A 15,390-nucleotide genomic window follows, 5' to 3' on the forward strand; every position below is an offset into this window, starting at 1 on the left:
TTTTCTCTAAATCCAAACAGTGTAAATTGAAGAACCAAAATTAAATGAAGCAAAGAAAACAAAATGAAAACTAAAGAAGAAAAGGGGAAAGGAATCTTCTTCTTGTTGAGAGAACCATATATATAGAGAAACAGCCACGTGGTGGAAGAAGCCAATTTCCCGAGGCTCCACTCTAGCTCGTCATCAGCCCACCGCGATCCTCCACCTCAATAATTATCAAGTTGTTCTTCTTTTTTTTATTTTATCTTTTTATTTAAATACAAAGCTTGACGCCAACATTTATTTCTTAAAAAAAAATTCTCTTTGCTCCTAGTGATGGAGCCATTTTGAGATTTGTCTTTCTATATGTGATTGAGATTAGATGGGGGAAAGTTAAAAGGTCACGGAATTTAATATCGTCTATGGCAGACATAATAATTATGAGATTCTCTTCTTTATATATTGGTGATGCTGATTACCTTGTTAAGCCACTTAACTAGTACTGTTTTTTTAATAAAAAATGGAAAAAAAGTTTAATAATTAATATATAAATAAGTTAAATTATAATGTTGCTGGACCGTATAGATATGGGAAGATCATTATTATGATAAATAAGCACATTAATAATGATCAGTGTCTCGCCTCTCTTTTTTTGTTGTTAAACAAACAAAAGCATTGGGAGCATAATGATTATTAGAGGGACCTAACTGTTTTTAGGGGAGTCTGATTTACTATATGTATATAAATTATACTTATGCATCATTCAAATTAAGCAAGAATGGTTCTGCTTAATTAGGGGTAAGAAGATTTAAAATTATCAAAAGCATAATCTGAAAAAAAAAAAACAGAAAGAAATTGAAAGATCCAGATTTTTTTTTTAGAGGTATGTTGTTATACGTTGAATTTAGAGAGAATTATCTAAAAGCCTCAATAATCAGCAGTATAAATTAATTATTATTTTTTATTTTAAAACTTGTTATTTCATGCTTGTCAGTTCTCAATAATGGATTTTAGAGGATTGGATTGTGATTCCGCTTTGAATTTATACACTATATTAATGATTACTTTTAGGACCGTTGATCAGGTGTGTCTTAGGACACGATGGAAAAAGACAGAACTATGGGGCACACAACACATTTTTAATAGGCGGCGTGTTAAATATGTCTATCCTTTGGATTTCCTCTAGATTTCCTCTAGATTTTTACAGATGGACAGGAACTCTCTGCCGGTTGCCACGAGGCACTGCCTAATTACTTTGTTGTGTAATAACCTTAAAAAATGAATTAATATGTCACTATTTTAACGGTCAACATTAATTTTTTAATGATAGGAGATAATATTATTATGATTTTAAATTTTTAAGACAAATTTACACAAAAAAATTTGAGTGCCTAGTATTCTTAAGTAAAAAATTTTGCAATAAACTTGTACCGTAACTTTTTTTTAAAATTTTTTATGGAGGTTTTAAACTCAACTTCATACTTGAAAGATATCTAAGAAAAATATTTGGTGTGACTGAACAATAAGGTCCCGAATATCAAAATAAGTTACACAGGAATATATTATTTTGAAATGATTACCTGAATATAAAAAGTTATTTGAGGTACGGAGGCGGTGCAGTGTATTGAATTTGTTTGTAGTGAGTGGTGGCCCATTATATTATATATGGCTAATTATGATGTCTCTCTCTCATGGTAAATAATATTGTGATGTGTACAGTGTACACACACAACTATGGTGAAAAAGTACTAGAGAGAGGACCATATATATATATATGTATATATATGTATGCTCATTGTTCCTCGATTTGAAACTGTCACAGAAACGTACACACATCAAAGACTTCTCCCACAAAGATGAGAGTGGGAAAGAAGGAGAGAGAGGGAAGGAGCAGCTGATGATGACAAAGCTTCTTTGTTATTTGAGACGAAGGAAGCCCAATGGAGAGGAGCTTACAAGCTATTTGCATGCACCATTTTTGCAGGTACGCACATACATCCATATATTCTTTTCTTCTACATCATCCCTTCATTAAATTTGACAGTATATATGATGAAGTTATATATATATATGTGTGTGTGTGTGTGTGTACTGACCGGTGGGTGTGTGTGTGTGAGAGTGAAGGGATATGTATGATATGGTGGTACAGGATAAGAAAGATATTATCATCTGCAGAAGGAGGAGGAGGAGGAGGAGGATGGGTTAATATGGTGGTGATGTGGTCGGAGGTATGCTTTGGAGTGTTCTGGATTCTCACCCAATCGGTTCGTTGGACCATTCTTTACTATTCTCCCTTCAAACACATCCTTTCCCGCAGGTATTACCTTTCTCCAATCATATATACTACTTCTTATTTTAATTATAAGATCTTATTTGATTTTTGTTTTGGTTCTAAATATAAGATTCAAATCCATTTTGTCTTTCATATTTATTAATTTTTTTCGAGATAGCCTTATAATAATAGTAGTTATGATCAATACACTTGATTAATAAAGATATTTGAGAAAAGACAATACATATTTATTATAAATAACTAACTTAACCAATTTTCTTAATCTACTCTGTGTGTATATATATATATATATGCAATTCTTCTCCTATACACAGCGGATGAGCAGAATATTTCAAAAACAAATAACTAGATGAGTTTAGTATTAGATATGTATGTCTGTGTGTGTATATATATATATCTCACAGTTAATATGAAACTCACAGGGGCACTTTCTAATTTTTTGTATAAATAACCGACAATATGATTTAATCTTTATGTGTAGTGCAGCTGGTCTGCACACCGCTACATTCTTCAGTCACTCCTTATCTTCTTATCTTTGACCAAACTAGCTGAGTCTTTTAATTATAAAATCTTGTTTATAATATATAAATAAAATCCTAAATTATAAACAAGATCTTATAATTAGGATAAAAGGTAGTATATATTGATAACTATAAGTCAAATATACATGACAAATTTAAGAGATTCAATAATAATAATAATATGATGTACAAGTAGCGTTATACGCCTCTCTCCTAAAAAAGTTATACAAATTTTAAACTGTTCTTATACCTAATATTATAAAAACTAGATAATTAACTAGTAAATATTAAGAAAATTTATTAAATAGGAAAATTTTTGCTAAAAAAGAATTAGTTGTTAAAAAAATGTGTTGATTTTTTAATCTTTATTGATTAGTTGCATTGAAACTACCTCTTATGTAAATTTCATTAACACGTGCCATCTAGATGGATAGTTTGAATGAAAATACCACTACACCCGGTCCTAATTATAAGATCTTGTTTATAGTTTATAAAAGAGGTGTTATAATTAGAACCAAAGGTAATAATTCATTTAGAAGATAAATGGGTTGAAATCTTTATATTTAGAACTGGAGGAAATAATATGTTTATTTTTTAATCTCAACCATGGCTTCGCCCAAACTGGGGTTTAAGTTCTCAGTATAATAAATTTATTTATTTTTCTCTTGTCATTCGATTTGGTGGTGGACATTTCAAATTTTATATGGAAAAAAAATTAATGAACATTAGATGAACCAAATCTTGTGGAGATAATCGAAATCCATGATAAATACAAATGCACACTTAATTAATGACCACAATTCAACACAATGATAAAAGCAAAAACTAAATATTTAGGAGCATGCATATGTTTTGCATTAAGCCGGAGATGAACCATATGCTTTATACAGACATAATATTTTGTACTGAATGGGAAAAATCCACGGCATACAGATATGATGAAGAGAAGCTACCAGGAGTTGACATTTTTGTGTGCACAGCAGATCCAACATTGGAGCCACCAAGCATGGTGATGAACACAGTGCTATCAGCAATGTCATATAATTATCCTTCGAGCAAGCTTAGTGTTTATGTTTCTGATGATGGAGGTTCTGAGCTCACTTTCTATGCTCTTCTGAGAGCTTCTCTTTTCTCTAAGCATTGGATTCCTTTCTGTAAAAGATTCAACGTTCAAACCAGATCTCCTCAGGCTTACTTTTCCTCTCACCATTCGGGGACCATGCATCAAAATGATCAACAATGGTCATATATCAAGGCATGTAATTTATTAAAATTAACCCATGTCAATGGTTATCTGAATATACAAAAAACTGATGAGCATATATATATATATATAAAAGCTAAATAATTCAATGATTTTTAGAAATTATACGAAGACATGAAAAGTGAGATAGAGTCCATAGTAGAAAAGGGGAGAATTCCATATTCAGTGAGGAACCAACATAGAGGGTTTTCAGAATGGAATGACAACACAACAAAACAGAACCATCAGCCTATTGTGCAGGTACATGTATCTCCTTTCCTAACAAAAACTAAGTGTTGATGAAACATGCATGTATTCAAATATAAAAACCATCAACAATTTACTTGTTTTTTTGGGGCCCAGGTTATAATTGATGGAAGGGACACAAATGCTATAGATGATGATGGATTTCAATTACCAACCCTAGTGTACATTGCACGAGAGAAGCGATCCAACTTCCCTCACCACTTCAAAGCAGGAGCCGTGAACGCACTCGTAAGTACTCCTCTAATCCTAAACATTTAATTTTCAACATCACACACACACACATATATATATTCAAATGTAGTTACTGATAGAAACATGTGCATGTATATGCAGATAAGAGTGTCATCAGAGATAAGCAATGGACCCATAATTCTCAACTTGGACTGTGACATGTACCCAAACAGTGCAGACACAATACAAGAAGCATTGTGTTTCTTCATGGACGAGACGAGAGGCCACCAGATAGCTTATGTGCTATTTCCCCAAAGATTCAACAATATCACCAAGAATGACCTTTATTCAAATGCCTATCTTGTTAGCCACAAGGTGAACTGAGACACTCAGACTCACATTTCAATTAAACTACTCTTCTTATTAGACACAATTGTGATAGTTCTAACAATAAATGGGAAATTAAAGATAAAGGTAGTTAGAGTATTTTGAACTGATTTGAAAAATGAAAGACTAAAACCTTTTGTTGTACTACTATTGCTTAAGATTGAGTTTGCTGGCTTTTGTGGAAATGGAGGATCTTTATACGGTGGAACTGGGTGTTTTCACAGAAGAGAGAGTCTCTCAGGAATGCACTTCAAAGACTATTACAAACCAAAATGGGATACCAAACCTAAGATAGAAGACAAAAGAACAACCAATGAATTAATTGAAGCATCAAAAGCTCTTGTCAGTTGCACCTACGAGGAGGGCACTCAGTGGGGCAAAGAGGTCTGTGTTTAGATATAAAGCATAACATATGGCTCTTTAATTAATTAATAACACTTGGAAGTATTTATGATGTTCATGTGTTTGTGTGTGTGTGTCTGTGTCTGTGTATTTATGGCACAAAATTAGTAACGAATAAGGATTATGCAGATAGGATTGGTATATGGGATTCCTGTTGAAGATATAGTCACAGGGCTTGTGATTACATGCAAAGGGTGGAAATCAATTTACTATAACCCACTAGAAAGAAATGCTTTCATGGGAGTAGCTCCGACAACCTTTGACGTGCTTCTTGTTCAGCATAAGAGGTGGGGACAAGGGTTATCTCAGATCTTCTTCTCCAAGTATTGTCCTTTCATTTATGGCCACAACAAGTTAAGCTTTGGTTTACAAATGGCATACAGTATCTACATGCTATGGGCCCCATTGTCTCTTCCAACTCTCTGTTATCTTATTCTCCTTCCCATTTTCACATTTCGTGGCATTCCATTGTTCCCACAGGTAATCTCGTATATATTAATCCCTCATGTCTTATCTTTTCAAATGGATCCAAAAGACATAGTCTACTGACATAAACTTAGCTATACCAGTTGCATGATATTCTTTTCTTATATTTGATAACAAAAAAAACTTGGCTAATTATTTCTCATATTTGGTAATAGAATCTTTAATATAAGAGCTAGTTAGAGATTTAATTTAGTCCTAAATATAATATTACAATTCACTTTATCTCTAATATTCGTCTATTTTGCCCCTGGTAAGGAGCCTCTATCAATAGGTAGTTTCAACATGCATATTAATAAGACTATTATAGGAAAGATACCATATATTTTTTACAAATAACTAACTTGACTAATTTTCTTAATATTTACAAATTAATTATCTATCTCTTATGTTAATAACCAAAGATAGTATAAATATAAATTGTTGAAATGATTGTTGCCTCTTGGTTGTAGATTACAAGCCCTTGGATCATTCCATACCTGTACGCATTTTTGGCAAATTACGCCTATAGCTTCTTGGAGGCTCTAAGCTGCGGCAACACAGCCAAGGCATGGTGGAGTACACAACGAATGACACTGTTCCGAAGGACAACCTCGTATCTCTTTGGCTTCATTGACACCATCTTCCTGAACCTCAATCTCTTCCAAACAAAGTTTGATGTCACAGACAAGGCTTTATCACAAGACAGCCTTGACTGCTACGAACGAGAGGTCTTGTATTTTGGAAGCTCGTCGCTCATGTTCATCATCATGGCCACACTCGCATTGCTCAACCTCTTCGGAGCAATTTGGGGTATTAAGAGGCTTCTTGTGGATTCTTCATGGAGCCATTTAGGGTTACAAATTGTGCTGTGCGTTTTGATTGTGGTTCTGAATAAACCAATTTATGAGGCTCTCTTTATACGCACTGATAGAGGAAGCTTACCATTGGAGGTATTGTTCAAGTCTGCTGCTTTGGCTTCCTTGGGATGCATCCTAGCATCTTTGATATGTTGACATGTAATTTCGCCTTATCTGGTTTTAAATAAAAGAGCTATAAACTAGTTTTTATATTTATAACTAGCGATAACATGTATGAAAAGAGTTAGATAATGTATTAAAATGTTTAAGTTAATCTCTGCTGGTTAATTTATGGCTGAAGAATGGGAAATGGATGTTTAATAATTTGCCACATTAAGATTAAATTACTTTTGCTGCGATGAAAGTAATTGTTTGTTAATTCTGTTGTAAGTGATTTATTTTTTTAAAAAAAGGTTTATTGTCAGTGATTTTGTGATGTATCTATCTCAATCAAAATTCAAACCTTGATTTGCCAGCTAACTCCTCCTGCTATATAGACGAAACCCTTTTAGTAAATTGTTATGATTTTGGTTAAAGAAAAAAGGTGTTTTGTTATATCTGAATTTTTTTTTGGTTACCAACGCTTTGTTATCTAAAGTTAATTGATTTGATATGTTGACATTATTACTCGCGCCTAAATGAAATTATATAATAATTGGTTGAGTGTTGGGTCAAGCAAGCCCATTGTCAATTGCTATATGTTATCTAAATTTGATTTGACATATTGTCTCTTTGAGCCCGATAGTGTGTAGGCTTGCTTTAGCTATTACACAAAACTAAGAAGTAAGAATATGTTCCACATAGTTAAAAAAATATATCCATTAAAAATTTTAAAATGAGCTCCACTTGGTTCTTAAATAAAATTTTCAACAATTTTCTCTTATTTTATTTGGCTATCATTTTGACCTGGGCGAACAAGTGATTGTATATTATAATATTATGTTGGCAAAAAAAAAAGTTGTATAATATTATAATCACGATGGTGATGATGATCAGCAACCAAGGGGGAATAAAACCTGCAAGAAGATGGATTGAATCGATGCGAGCCAACTAATAATTAATAAATTAATAACAAGAAAAATAATAAACAAATAGAACAGAACCACAAGTGTAGTACGCCAAAACTGCACTGCTGGTGGTACTGGGTTCGATTATATAATAGTGAAGTTAATGGAGAAAGTAACCAAGGGAACGATGAAGGTAGAGGATAGCAGTGAGAGTAGTTATGTTCCATTGTTTGCGACGAAAAGACCCATAGGAAGGATAATCTTCTACAGGCTCTTTTGTGTCTCCTTATTTGCCGGAATATTCTATGTCTAGGTTGATAGATTCTCTCACTTGTTCATCCATGGCAGCGCTCAACATGAAAAAGAAGATGATGATGAAGGTGAGAAGAAATGTTATTGGGTTTTATGGGCTACTTTGTTTGGTGCAGAGCTATGGTTCAGCTTGTACTAGATCCTCACCCAATCTCTCTGATGGAATCTTGTCTTCGGACTTCCTTTCTACCCCATCTCTCTCTAAGGTTCTTCCTCTCTCTATCTCTCACTGAAAAAAAATTGTTTTTTTGTCACTTTTCACTTAGTTGAATTGTAACTTGGGTACGAATCATATCCATAGGAAATTTAACATACAGCCTTATGTTTAAATCTTTTTTGTGTTTAAATAACACTTAGAAAGATGTTCAATGTCACAAATCGTTGCCACCACAGAGCATTTTTCTTAATTTTAGACACCATAATTATTTTTTTAATGTTGTCTTTAACTCTTTATCATTAACATAGTCCCTCACCTAGGTGTGTTTTCTAAAAGAATTTTTTTTAATCTAAAATGTAAGGTTTATGTAAAACTATATAACAATTTTTTATTTTTGCCCCTCAAGATTTTAATAGATATAAATTGCACGTGAATGATAGTTAAATCTAAAAAACTAAATATTTGTAAGCATGTATGTGTTTTGCATTAAGTTGAAGATGAACCATTCCATATTTTCTTTCTTCAAGAAAAGTGCGATAGATTCTGTATTGAATAGGAGACATATACGTACATATATGATGAAGAGAAGCTTTCAGGAGTTGACATTTTGTGTGCACTGCAGATACAACGTTGGAGCCACCAAGCATGGTGATGAACACAGTATTATTAGCAATGTCATATGATTATCCTTCCAATAGGCTTAGTGTTTATGTTTCTGATGATGGAGGCTCTGAGCTCACTTTCTATGCTCTTTTAAGAGCTTCTCTTTTCTCTAAGCATTGGATTCCTTTCTACAAAAGATTCAACACTCAAACCAGGTCTCCTGAGGCTTACTTTTCCTCTCACCATTCTGGGACCATGCATCAAAATGATCAACAATGGTCAAATATCAAGGTAATTTACTAAAATTAATTTATATCAATGGTCATCCAAACATACAAAAGATTGATAAGCATATATATATATATATATATATATAAGCTGAATAACTCAATGATTTTTAGAAATTATACGAAGATATGAAAAGTGAGATCAAATCAGTAGTAGAAAAAGGCAAGATTCCAAATTCAATGAGGAACCAACATAGAGGATTCTTGGAATGGAATGACAACACAATAAAACAGAACCATTAGCAATATTGTGTAGGTATATATAAATGATCTTCTTTCCCAAGAAAAACTAAGGTTGAAACATGCATGCATTCATGTTTGTGTGTGTAATCTCATGCATACATAGCTTATAAAAATTATCAACAATTTACTTTTTTGGGGCCCAAATTATGATTGATGGAAGGGACACAGATGATATAGATGATGATGGAATTCAATTGCCAACCCTAGTTTATATGGCAAGAGAGAAACGACCCAACTTCCCTCACCATTTTAAAGCAGGAGCCATGAATGCACTTGTAAGTATTCCTCTGGTCCTAAACGTTTAATTTCCAATATTATATATATGTATTCAAATGTAGTTACTTATTGACAAAAACGTGTACATACATATACAGACAAGAGTGTTACCAGAGATAAGCAATTTCTCAACTTGGACTGTGACATGTACCTAAACAGTGCTGACACAATACAAGAAGCATTGTGTTTCTTCATGGATGAGAAGAGAGGCCAATAGATAGCTTATGTCCAATTTCCCCTAAGCTTTAACAATATCACCAAGAATAACCTTTATTCAAATGCTTTTCTTGTTGCCTATAAGGTGAACTTAAACACTTGGTCTGACATTTTAATTTAAACTGCTCTTCTTTTCAGATATGACTGTAACATGAAAGATTACTTAAACCTTAAACCTTTCATTGTACTATTGTCTAAGATTGAGCTTGCCGGCTTTGGAGGAAATAGAGGATCTTCATACTGTGGAACGAAGTGTTTTCACAGAAGAGAGAGTTTCTTAGGAATACACTTCAAAGATTATTACAAACCAAATGGGATACCAAACCTAAGACAGAAGACAAAAAAACAGCCAATGAATTAATTGAAGCATCGAAGGCTCTTGTGAGCTGCACCTATGAGAAGGGCACTCAATGGGGCAAGGAGGCTTGTGTTTGCATTTAGAGCATAACACATGACTCTAATTAACTTATAACACTTGGAAGTGCTTATGATGTTCATATATATATATATATGGTGCAGCAGTAACAAACAATGATTGTGCAGATGGGTTTGTTGTATGGGATTCCTGTAGAAGACATAGTCACAGGGCCTATGATCACATGCAGAGGGTGGAAATCCATTTACTATAACCCACAAGAAAGAAGCACCTTCATTGGAGCAGTTCCAACAACCTTTGACGTGCTTCTTGTTCAGCAGAAAAGGTGGGGACAAGGGTTGTCTCAGATCCTCTTCTCCAAGTACTGTCCTTTCATTTATGGCCACAACAAGTTAAGCTTCGGTTTACAAATGGCATACAGTGTCTACATACTATGGGCTACACTATCTCTTCCAACTCTGTGCTATCTTACTCTCCTTCCCATTTCCACATTTCATGGCATTCCATTGTTCCCACAAGAAACTTCATAGACAGAGTCTACTTATATAAACTTTGCTATTTGATAACAAAAAAACTTAGCTAATTAATTCTTATATTTGGTTGTGTAGGCGATATTTATTATAAATATAAATTCTTGAAATAATTATTACCACTTGGTGGCAGCTTACAAGCCCTTGGATCGTTCCATTCTTATATGCATTTCTAGCAAACTATGCCTACAACTTTTTGGAGGCTCTGAGCTGCGACAACATAGGTAAGGCATAGTGGAATGCACAATGGATGACACTGTTTCGAATGACCACCTCATATCTCTTCGGCTTCATCGATGCTATCTCCATGAAGCTCAATCTCTCTCAGACAAAGTTTGATGTCACGGACAAGGCTTTGTCATAAGATAGCCTTGACTGCTACAAACGATAGGTCTTATATTTTGGAAGCTTGTCGGTCATGTTCACCATCATGGCCACACTCGTATTGCTTAACCTATCTGAAGCAGTCTAGGGTATCAAGAGGCTTCTTGTGGATTATTCATAGAGCCATTTAGGGTTACAGACTGTGCTGTGCATTTTGATTGTGGTTCTGAATAAACCAGTTTATGAGGCTCTCTTTGTACGCACTGATAGAGGGGGCTTACCATCGAAGGTGTTGTTCAAGTATGTTGCTTTGGTTTCCTTGGGATGCCCCCTAGCATTTCTGATATATTAACAGAATATATATGGAAAATGTTAGATACTATGTTGAAATGTTTAAGTTAATCTCTATGAGTAAATTTATAGTTGAAGAATGCGTGATGAATTTCCAATAATTAGCCATTTTTTTAGGTAAAGATAATAATTAATAATTAATTATTATTAGCCATATTTAGATTAGATTACGTTTGTTGCCACCAAAGCAATTGCTTGTTAATTCCGTCACAAGAGATTTCTTTCCTTTTTGCTGGGGGGGTATTTGAATCTTCATTCCTCGCATTGTTGAGAAACTAGCCAATGCCGGCTCGTGTTGGTGAATTGCTACAATTTTAGTGAAAAAGCTGTTTTGTTATATCTGAATTTGGTTTGATTGGTTGACTTTATGGCTCAAAGCTCGGATGAAATTATAAAAGAATTGGAGGCAAGCCCAGTTTCAATTGCGTATGTTTGGGTCCTTTTATCTGTTTAACCTGATAGTGCAGGCTTGCGTTACTGATTGACTTGGGCCACAATAGCCACTTGTGACAAGCAGGAAGGAATTACAATCAGATCCTAATTAATGAATTTAATCACCCAAGAATTTGTTAATAACTGAAGAATGCGCAATAGCAAGTTTTACTACGGTAAATAATATTACTTTCGGTTCTAATTATAAGAGCTAGTTGACTAATTTGAAGAGATTAAGGAAGTAAGTTGAGTTAGTTATTTGTTCTAAATAGTTGTTGTCTTTCCTAAAATATCCTTGCTAATCAAGTGTATTGACCAGAACTATAATGATTAGAAGGACTATCTTGAAAAAAATTGAGTAAATATGAGAGATAAAGTGGATTGGAGTCTTATATTTAGGACCAAAATAAAAGTCAAACAGGATCTTATATTAAGGACTGGAGGTAGTAATAGATTTATGCAACTCATTTATTATTGACATTTCTTGATAATTAAACCTCCTTTTTGAGATCTTATAATAATTCTCCCTGAAAAAAACAATAATGTGTTATGTGCAAGAAAAAATTAGGATTCCAATATATATGTACGTATGTATATGTAAAGATTTTTTGATAGATAGATAAAGGAACATATAATGTGTGTGTGCGCGTAGGCAAAACAGATAAAAAGGAGAACTAATTAAAAGGCAAATTTTTATATATTATCAAATTTTTGTTTCAGTCTTTTTGGATGCTTAAATTCATGAAAATATTTTTTTAAGATATGATATAGAAGATTTAATTTTAAAAAAATATTTATATCTTTTGCTTTGATACAGCTGCCGATTCCCCCCCCCCAAAAAAAATTCAAGTTGCCGAAATCAAGCAAAAGCTTATGACTTTGTGTTATAATAACATTAAATACTTCTCCTAATTGTTTCTTAACTATAAGATTGTGGATTTAATGTCCGCAGATGTGTATGTGTGCGAATTCCTTTGACAAGATAAAATATTGGGGGAAAAAATGTGGGGAAACACAAAGAAAGAAGTGAAAGAATTAAAAACAAAAGGTTGGTAGAAATGTGTGTGTATTTGAATAAAAATATAAACATATATTGAATGTTGAATGAATATTAATAACGATGAAATGGTTGTCTGACAAAAAAAAATCTATATTATTATTAAATTAAATTTTAGTAAGATGCCTTTATATGTGTGTGTATATTTTAAAGGCTTCTTAACGAAATAAATGAATTTTAAAAAAACATACAAACAAAAATCGTGTTGACCTTATCGACAAACTTTGTTGAATTTTTTTACAATAAGAGACCATCAACGTAATTCAGCTCAAAAAAAAAAAAGAGACAATCAATGTAAAGTTTATCCGATCGTCGACTTTTTTGACCAACTTTGATGAAATTTTTAACATACATAATCCCATCAAAACTACTATTTCACCACAAAAAAGGCCTAAACTACACTTTATATTTATTTATTCCCCTCCCATCCGCTATTCCACTACTTCAATATAATCTCAAAATATATAACTCTAATAATACCCATCTCACCCGCACCAAAAAAATTAGTCAGATTAGTTAAATTTGTAACAAAACATATTTTTTTTTATTTGCACATAAATAAGAACATATTCCACATAATTTAAAAAGGGAATTATATCCGTTTAAAATGAGTTGCACTTGCCATTTAAGTAATTGTCTCAACAATTTTCTCTTATTTAATGTGGTTGTCTTTTGGACCATTCGAACAATTTGTTGTAAATAATATTATACTCCTCTGGTATTTAATATAGGATCCAATTATTGAGTTAGTTTTGGTCCTAAATATAAGACCAATTTCTCATATTTATCAATTTTCTCTAAATTACCCCTATGGATACTCTCTCAACTATAATCAAGTAAAAGAAGAAGAAAGGGTATTAAAAAAGATGATTATGGTGTTTTAAGAAAAACATATTACATTTTTTCTAATTAACTAACTAACTTAACTTTCTTAATCTAATCAAATTAATTAAATAGATTTTATATTAATGACCAGCGGAGTAATATTGATGGTGGTCATCCTCAGCAGCCACCGAGCAGCCAAGGGGGAATAAGACCTGCAAGCATATGATTATTTTTTGCGTAAAAGTATTTAACCACTTTTTTTTATTTTCGCTCCTCAAGATTTTAATATGCAATCTTATAAAGTGTAGGTGAATCTTTTAGGAGAACTAACAAGTAGTTTACTCATAAGGATAAAAATCAAATTTTAAAGATTTTTTTAACAAATTAATAATATCAAAAAAATTTAATCATTAGTATAATTTTTAGTTTCTAAAATTTGAACCCATTTTGGTTTGAATCCCTCAAATTTCAAACACAGTTTAAGTCCTTAAAAATTTAGTTCATCTTAGAACGTTAGTTCACAAAGATGCAATGGTGTTAACATCTCTTGAAATATCATTAATGGCATCAAAAGTGATTTGTAGACTCATCAAACGCCACATAATTAGATTTTTTGTCGATAATAGAAGGCCATGCAATGAAGAGAACTCCTAAAACGAACATAAATGAAGAAAAAACAAGGGTTTGCATTTTTGAGAGCCTTTTTTTTTCGGTCTTCTGTTATCCATACAAAATTCAATTAGATGTAATGTGGTGAGTTCACGTTACCTATCACTTTAGTGCTTACACTTTAGTATATTTTAACACCATTGCATTTTTAGAGATTAATGTTTTAAAGCCGACTTAAATTTTTATGAACTTAAATTATATGTTTGAAATTTAAAGAATCAAAATCAAAATAGATCTAAATTTTATGTGCCAAAAATTATATCAACATATCTTTTAATATACAAAATTGTTGAAAACATTCAGAAAATATCAATGGTACTACATCTACTATTTTCATGAATGTAGCGATCCTGATAGGCCTAGACGTTGTGTCGGCGAGCCCGATGTAAGAAATTTAATGATTTTTTAAAATAAAAAAAGTATATAAGCCAATATTACAATTTTTCTACGTGGAAACTAGAACTGATCACTGTTGATACTATTGCACTAGTTTTGACTTTTTATCATTACATTTCGTCTGTTCTACGTAGAAACTAGAATTGCTCACTGTTGAATTTTTCAGGCTGAATTTAAGAAAATTAAAACTCTTTTAAACTTTAACAGTGAACTCCCTCAATTTTCAAATCTATCCAGACAACCCCATACCATCAATTTTAGATTTGGACATCAAAATTTGAATTTTTAAACAAGTAAATTAAAATAATAGTATGGGTTGGGCTCACACGTAGTAGAAGGGGGAACCGTTGTCCCCAGTTAATTGATCCAAGCCATAACTACCTCCAGTGGTGGGCCCACGTATTAAGTAAGGGGCCCACCAACACCCTTTCCTCGTAATTCAAGAATTTGGACCCAAATATTTATAAATTAGAAAATTATTTTTTTAAAAAATAAATATTAAAAAATTAAAATAATAATGGATATTTGTTCTCAAAAAGTCGGTTCTTGGAGAGTTCAGTTTTCCTTACTTTAAATAATTTTGCCTTATATGAATATGTGTGGGGGTATGTATGTAGTGTTCTGAGACAGATACGAACATGGCAGACCCAGAAATAGAGCAGCCAGTGATGGTGATAAACAGAGTGTTATCAGTAATGGCGTGTGTGAGAGGAAGACAACAATATCGCAGTCCCTTTCCATTAT

The 15,390-nt window shown here is 32.7% G+C and overlaps 4 protein-coding genes across 8 annotated transcripts in view; 3 read left to right on the forward strand and 1 right to left on the reverse strand.

Moving 5' to 3' along the window:
* The window catches only part of LOC114728778 (WEB family protein At5g55860-like), a 21,208-nt gene extending 14,140 nt beyond the window's left edge, over positions 1 to 7,068 (reverse strand). The window contains exon 1 of the mRNA XM_028915724.1: positions 7,067 to 7,068. The gene's annotated coding sequence lies outside the window, so the exon portion shown is untranslated. The remainder of the gene's footprint in view (positions 1 to 7,066) is intronic.
* Positions 983 to 6,859, forward strand: LOC114728768 (cellulose synthase-like protein E6). Its single transcript, XM_028915715.1, has 10 exons — positions 983 to 1,063; positions 1,843 to 1,963; positions 2,155 to 2,296; positions 3,727 to 4,048; positions 4,157 to 4,297; positions 4,400 to 4,531; positions 4,637 to 4,849; positions 5,021 to 5,245; positions 5,393 to 5,743; positions 6,199 to 6,859. The coding sequence occupies exons 1-10, from the start codon at positions 983 to 985 to the stop codon at positions 6,739 to 6,741; spliced, it is 2,271 nt and encodes a 756-aa protein (XP_028771548.1). The 3' UTR covers positions 6,742 to 6,859.
* LOC114728777 (cellulose synthase-like protein E6) overlaps positions 5,887 to 15,390 on the forward strand; it is a 20,981-nt gene continuing 11,477 nt past the window's right edge. The window contains exon 1 of one of the 2 annotated variants that reach the window (XM_028915722.1): positions 5,887 to 5,897. The gene's annotated coding sequence lies outside the window, so the exon portion shown is untranslated. The remainder of the gene's footprint in view (positions 5,898 to 15,390) is intronic. The other variant, XM_028915723.1, reaches the window with a different exon arrangement.
* The window catches only part of LOC114728779 (cellulose synthase-like protein E1), a 22,540-nt gene continuing 16,004 nt past the window's right edge, over positions 8,855 to 15,390 (forward strand). For 3 of the 4 annotated variants that reach the window (XM_028915725.1, XM_028915726.1, XM_028915727.1), the window contains exon 1: positions 8,870 to 9,469. In XM_028915725.1, coding sequence (XP_028771558.1) covers positions 9,341 to 9,469 — 129 coding nt within the window. In that variant the 5' untranslated portion in view covers positions 8,870 to 9,340. Of the gene's footprint in view, positions 9,470 to 15,390 lie in introns of all 4 variants that reach the window. The other variant, XM_028915728.1, reaches the window with a different exon arrangement.

This window comes from Neltuma alba, unplaced genomic scaffold (genome assembly GCF_004799145.2).
Source record: "Neltuma alba isolate B1F8T4 unplaced genomic scaffold, ASM479914v2 tig00012567_pilon, whole genome shotgun sequence".
NCBI lineage: Eukaryota > Viridiplantae > Streptophyta > Magnoliopsida > Fabales > Fabaceae > Neltuma > Neltuma alba.

Excerpts from the sequence above, each read along its gene's own strand:
- LOC114728768 (XM_028915715.1), top strand. The coding sequence starts at position 983 with ATGGATTTTAGAGGATTGGATTGTGATTCCGCTTTGAATTTATACACT. Across the intron at positions 1,964-2,154 it reads TGCATGCACCATTTTTGCAG|AAGGAGGAGGAGGAGGAGGA; the intron begins GTACGCACATAC and ends TATCATCTGCAG. Across the intron at positions 4,850-5,020 it reads CCTATCTTGTTAGCCACAAG|ATTGAGTTTGCTGGCTTTTG; the intron begins GTGAACTGAGAC and ends CTATTGCTTAAG.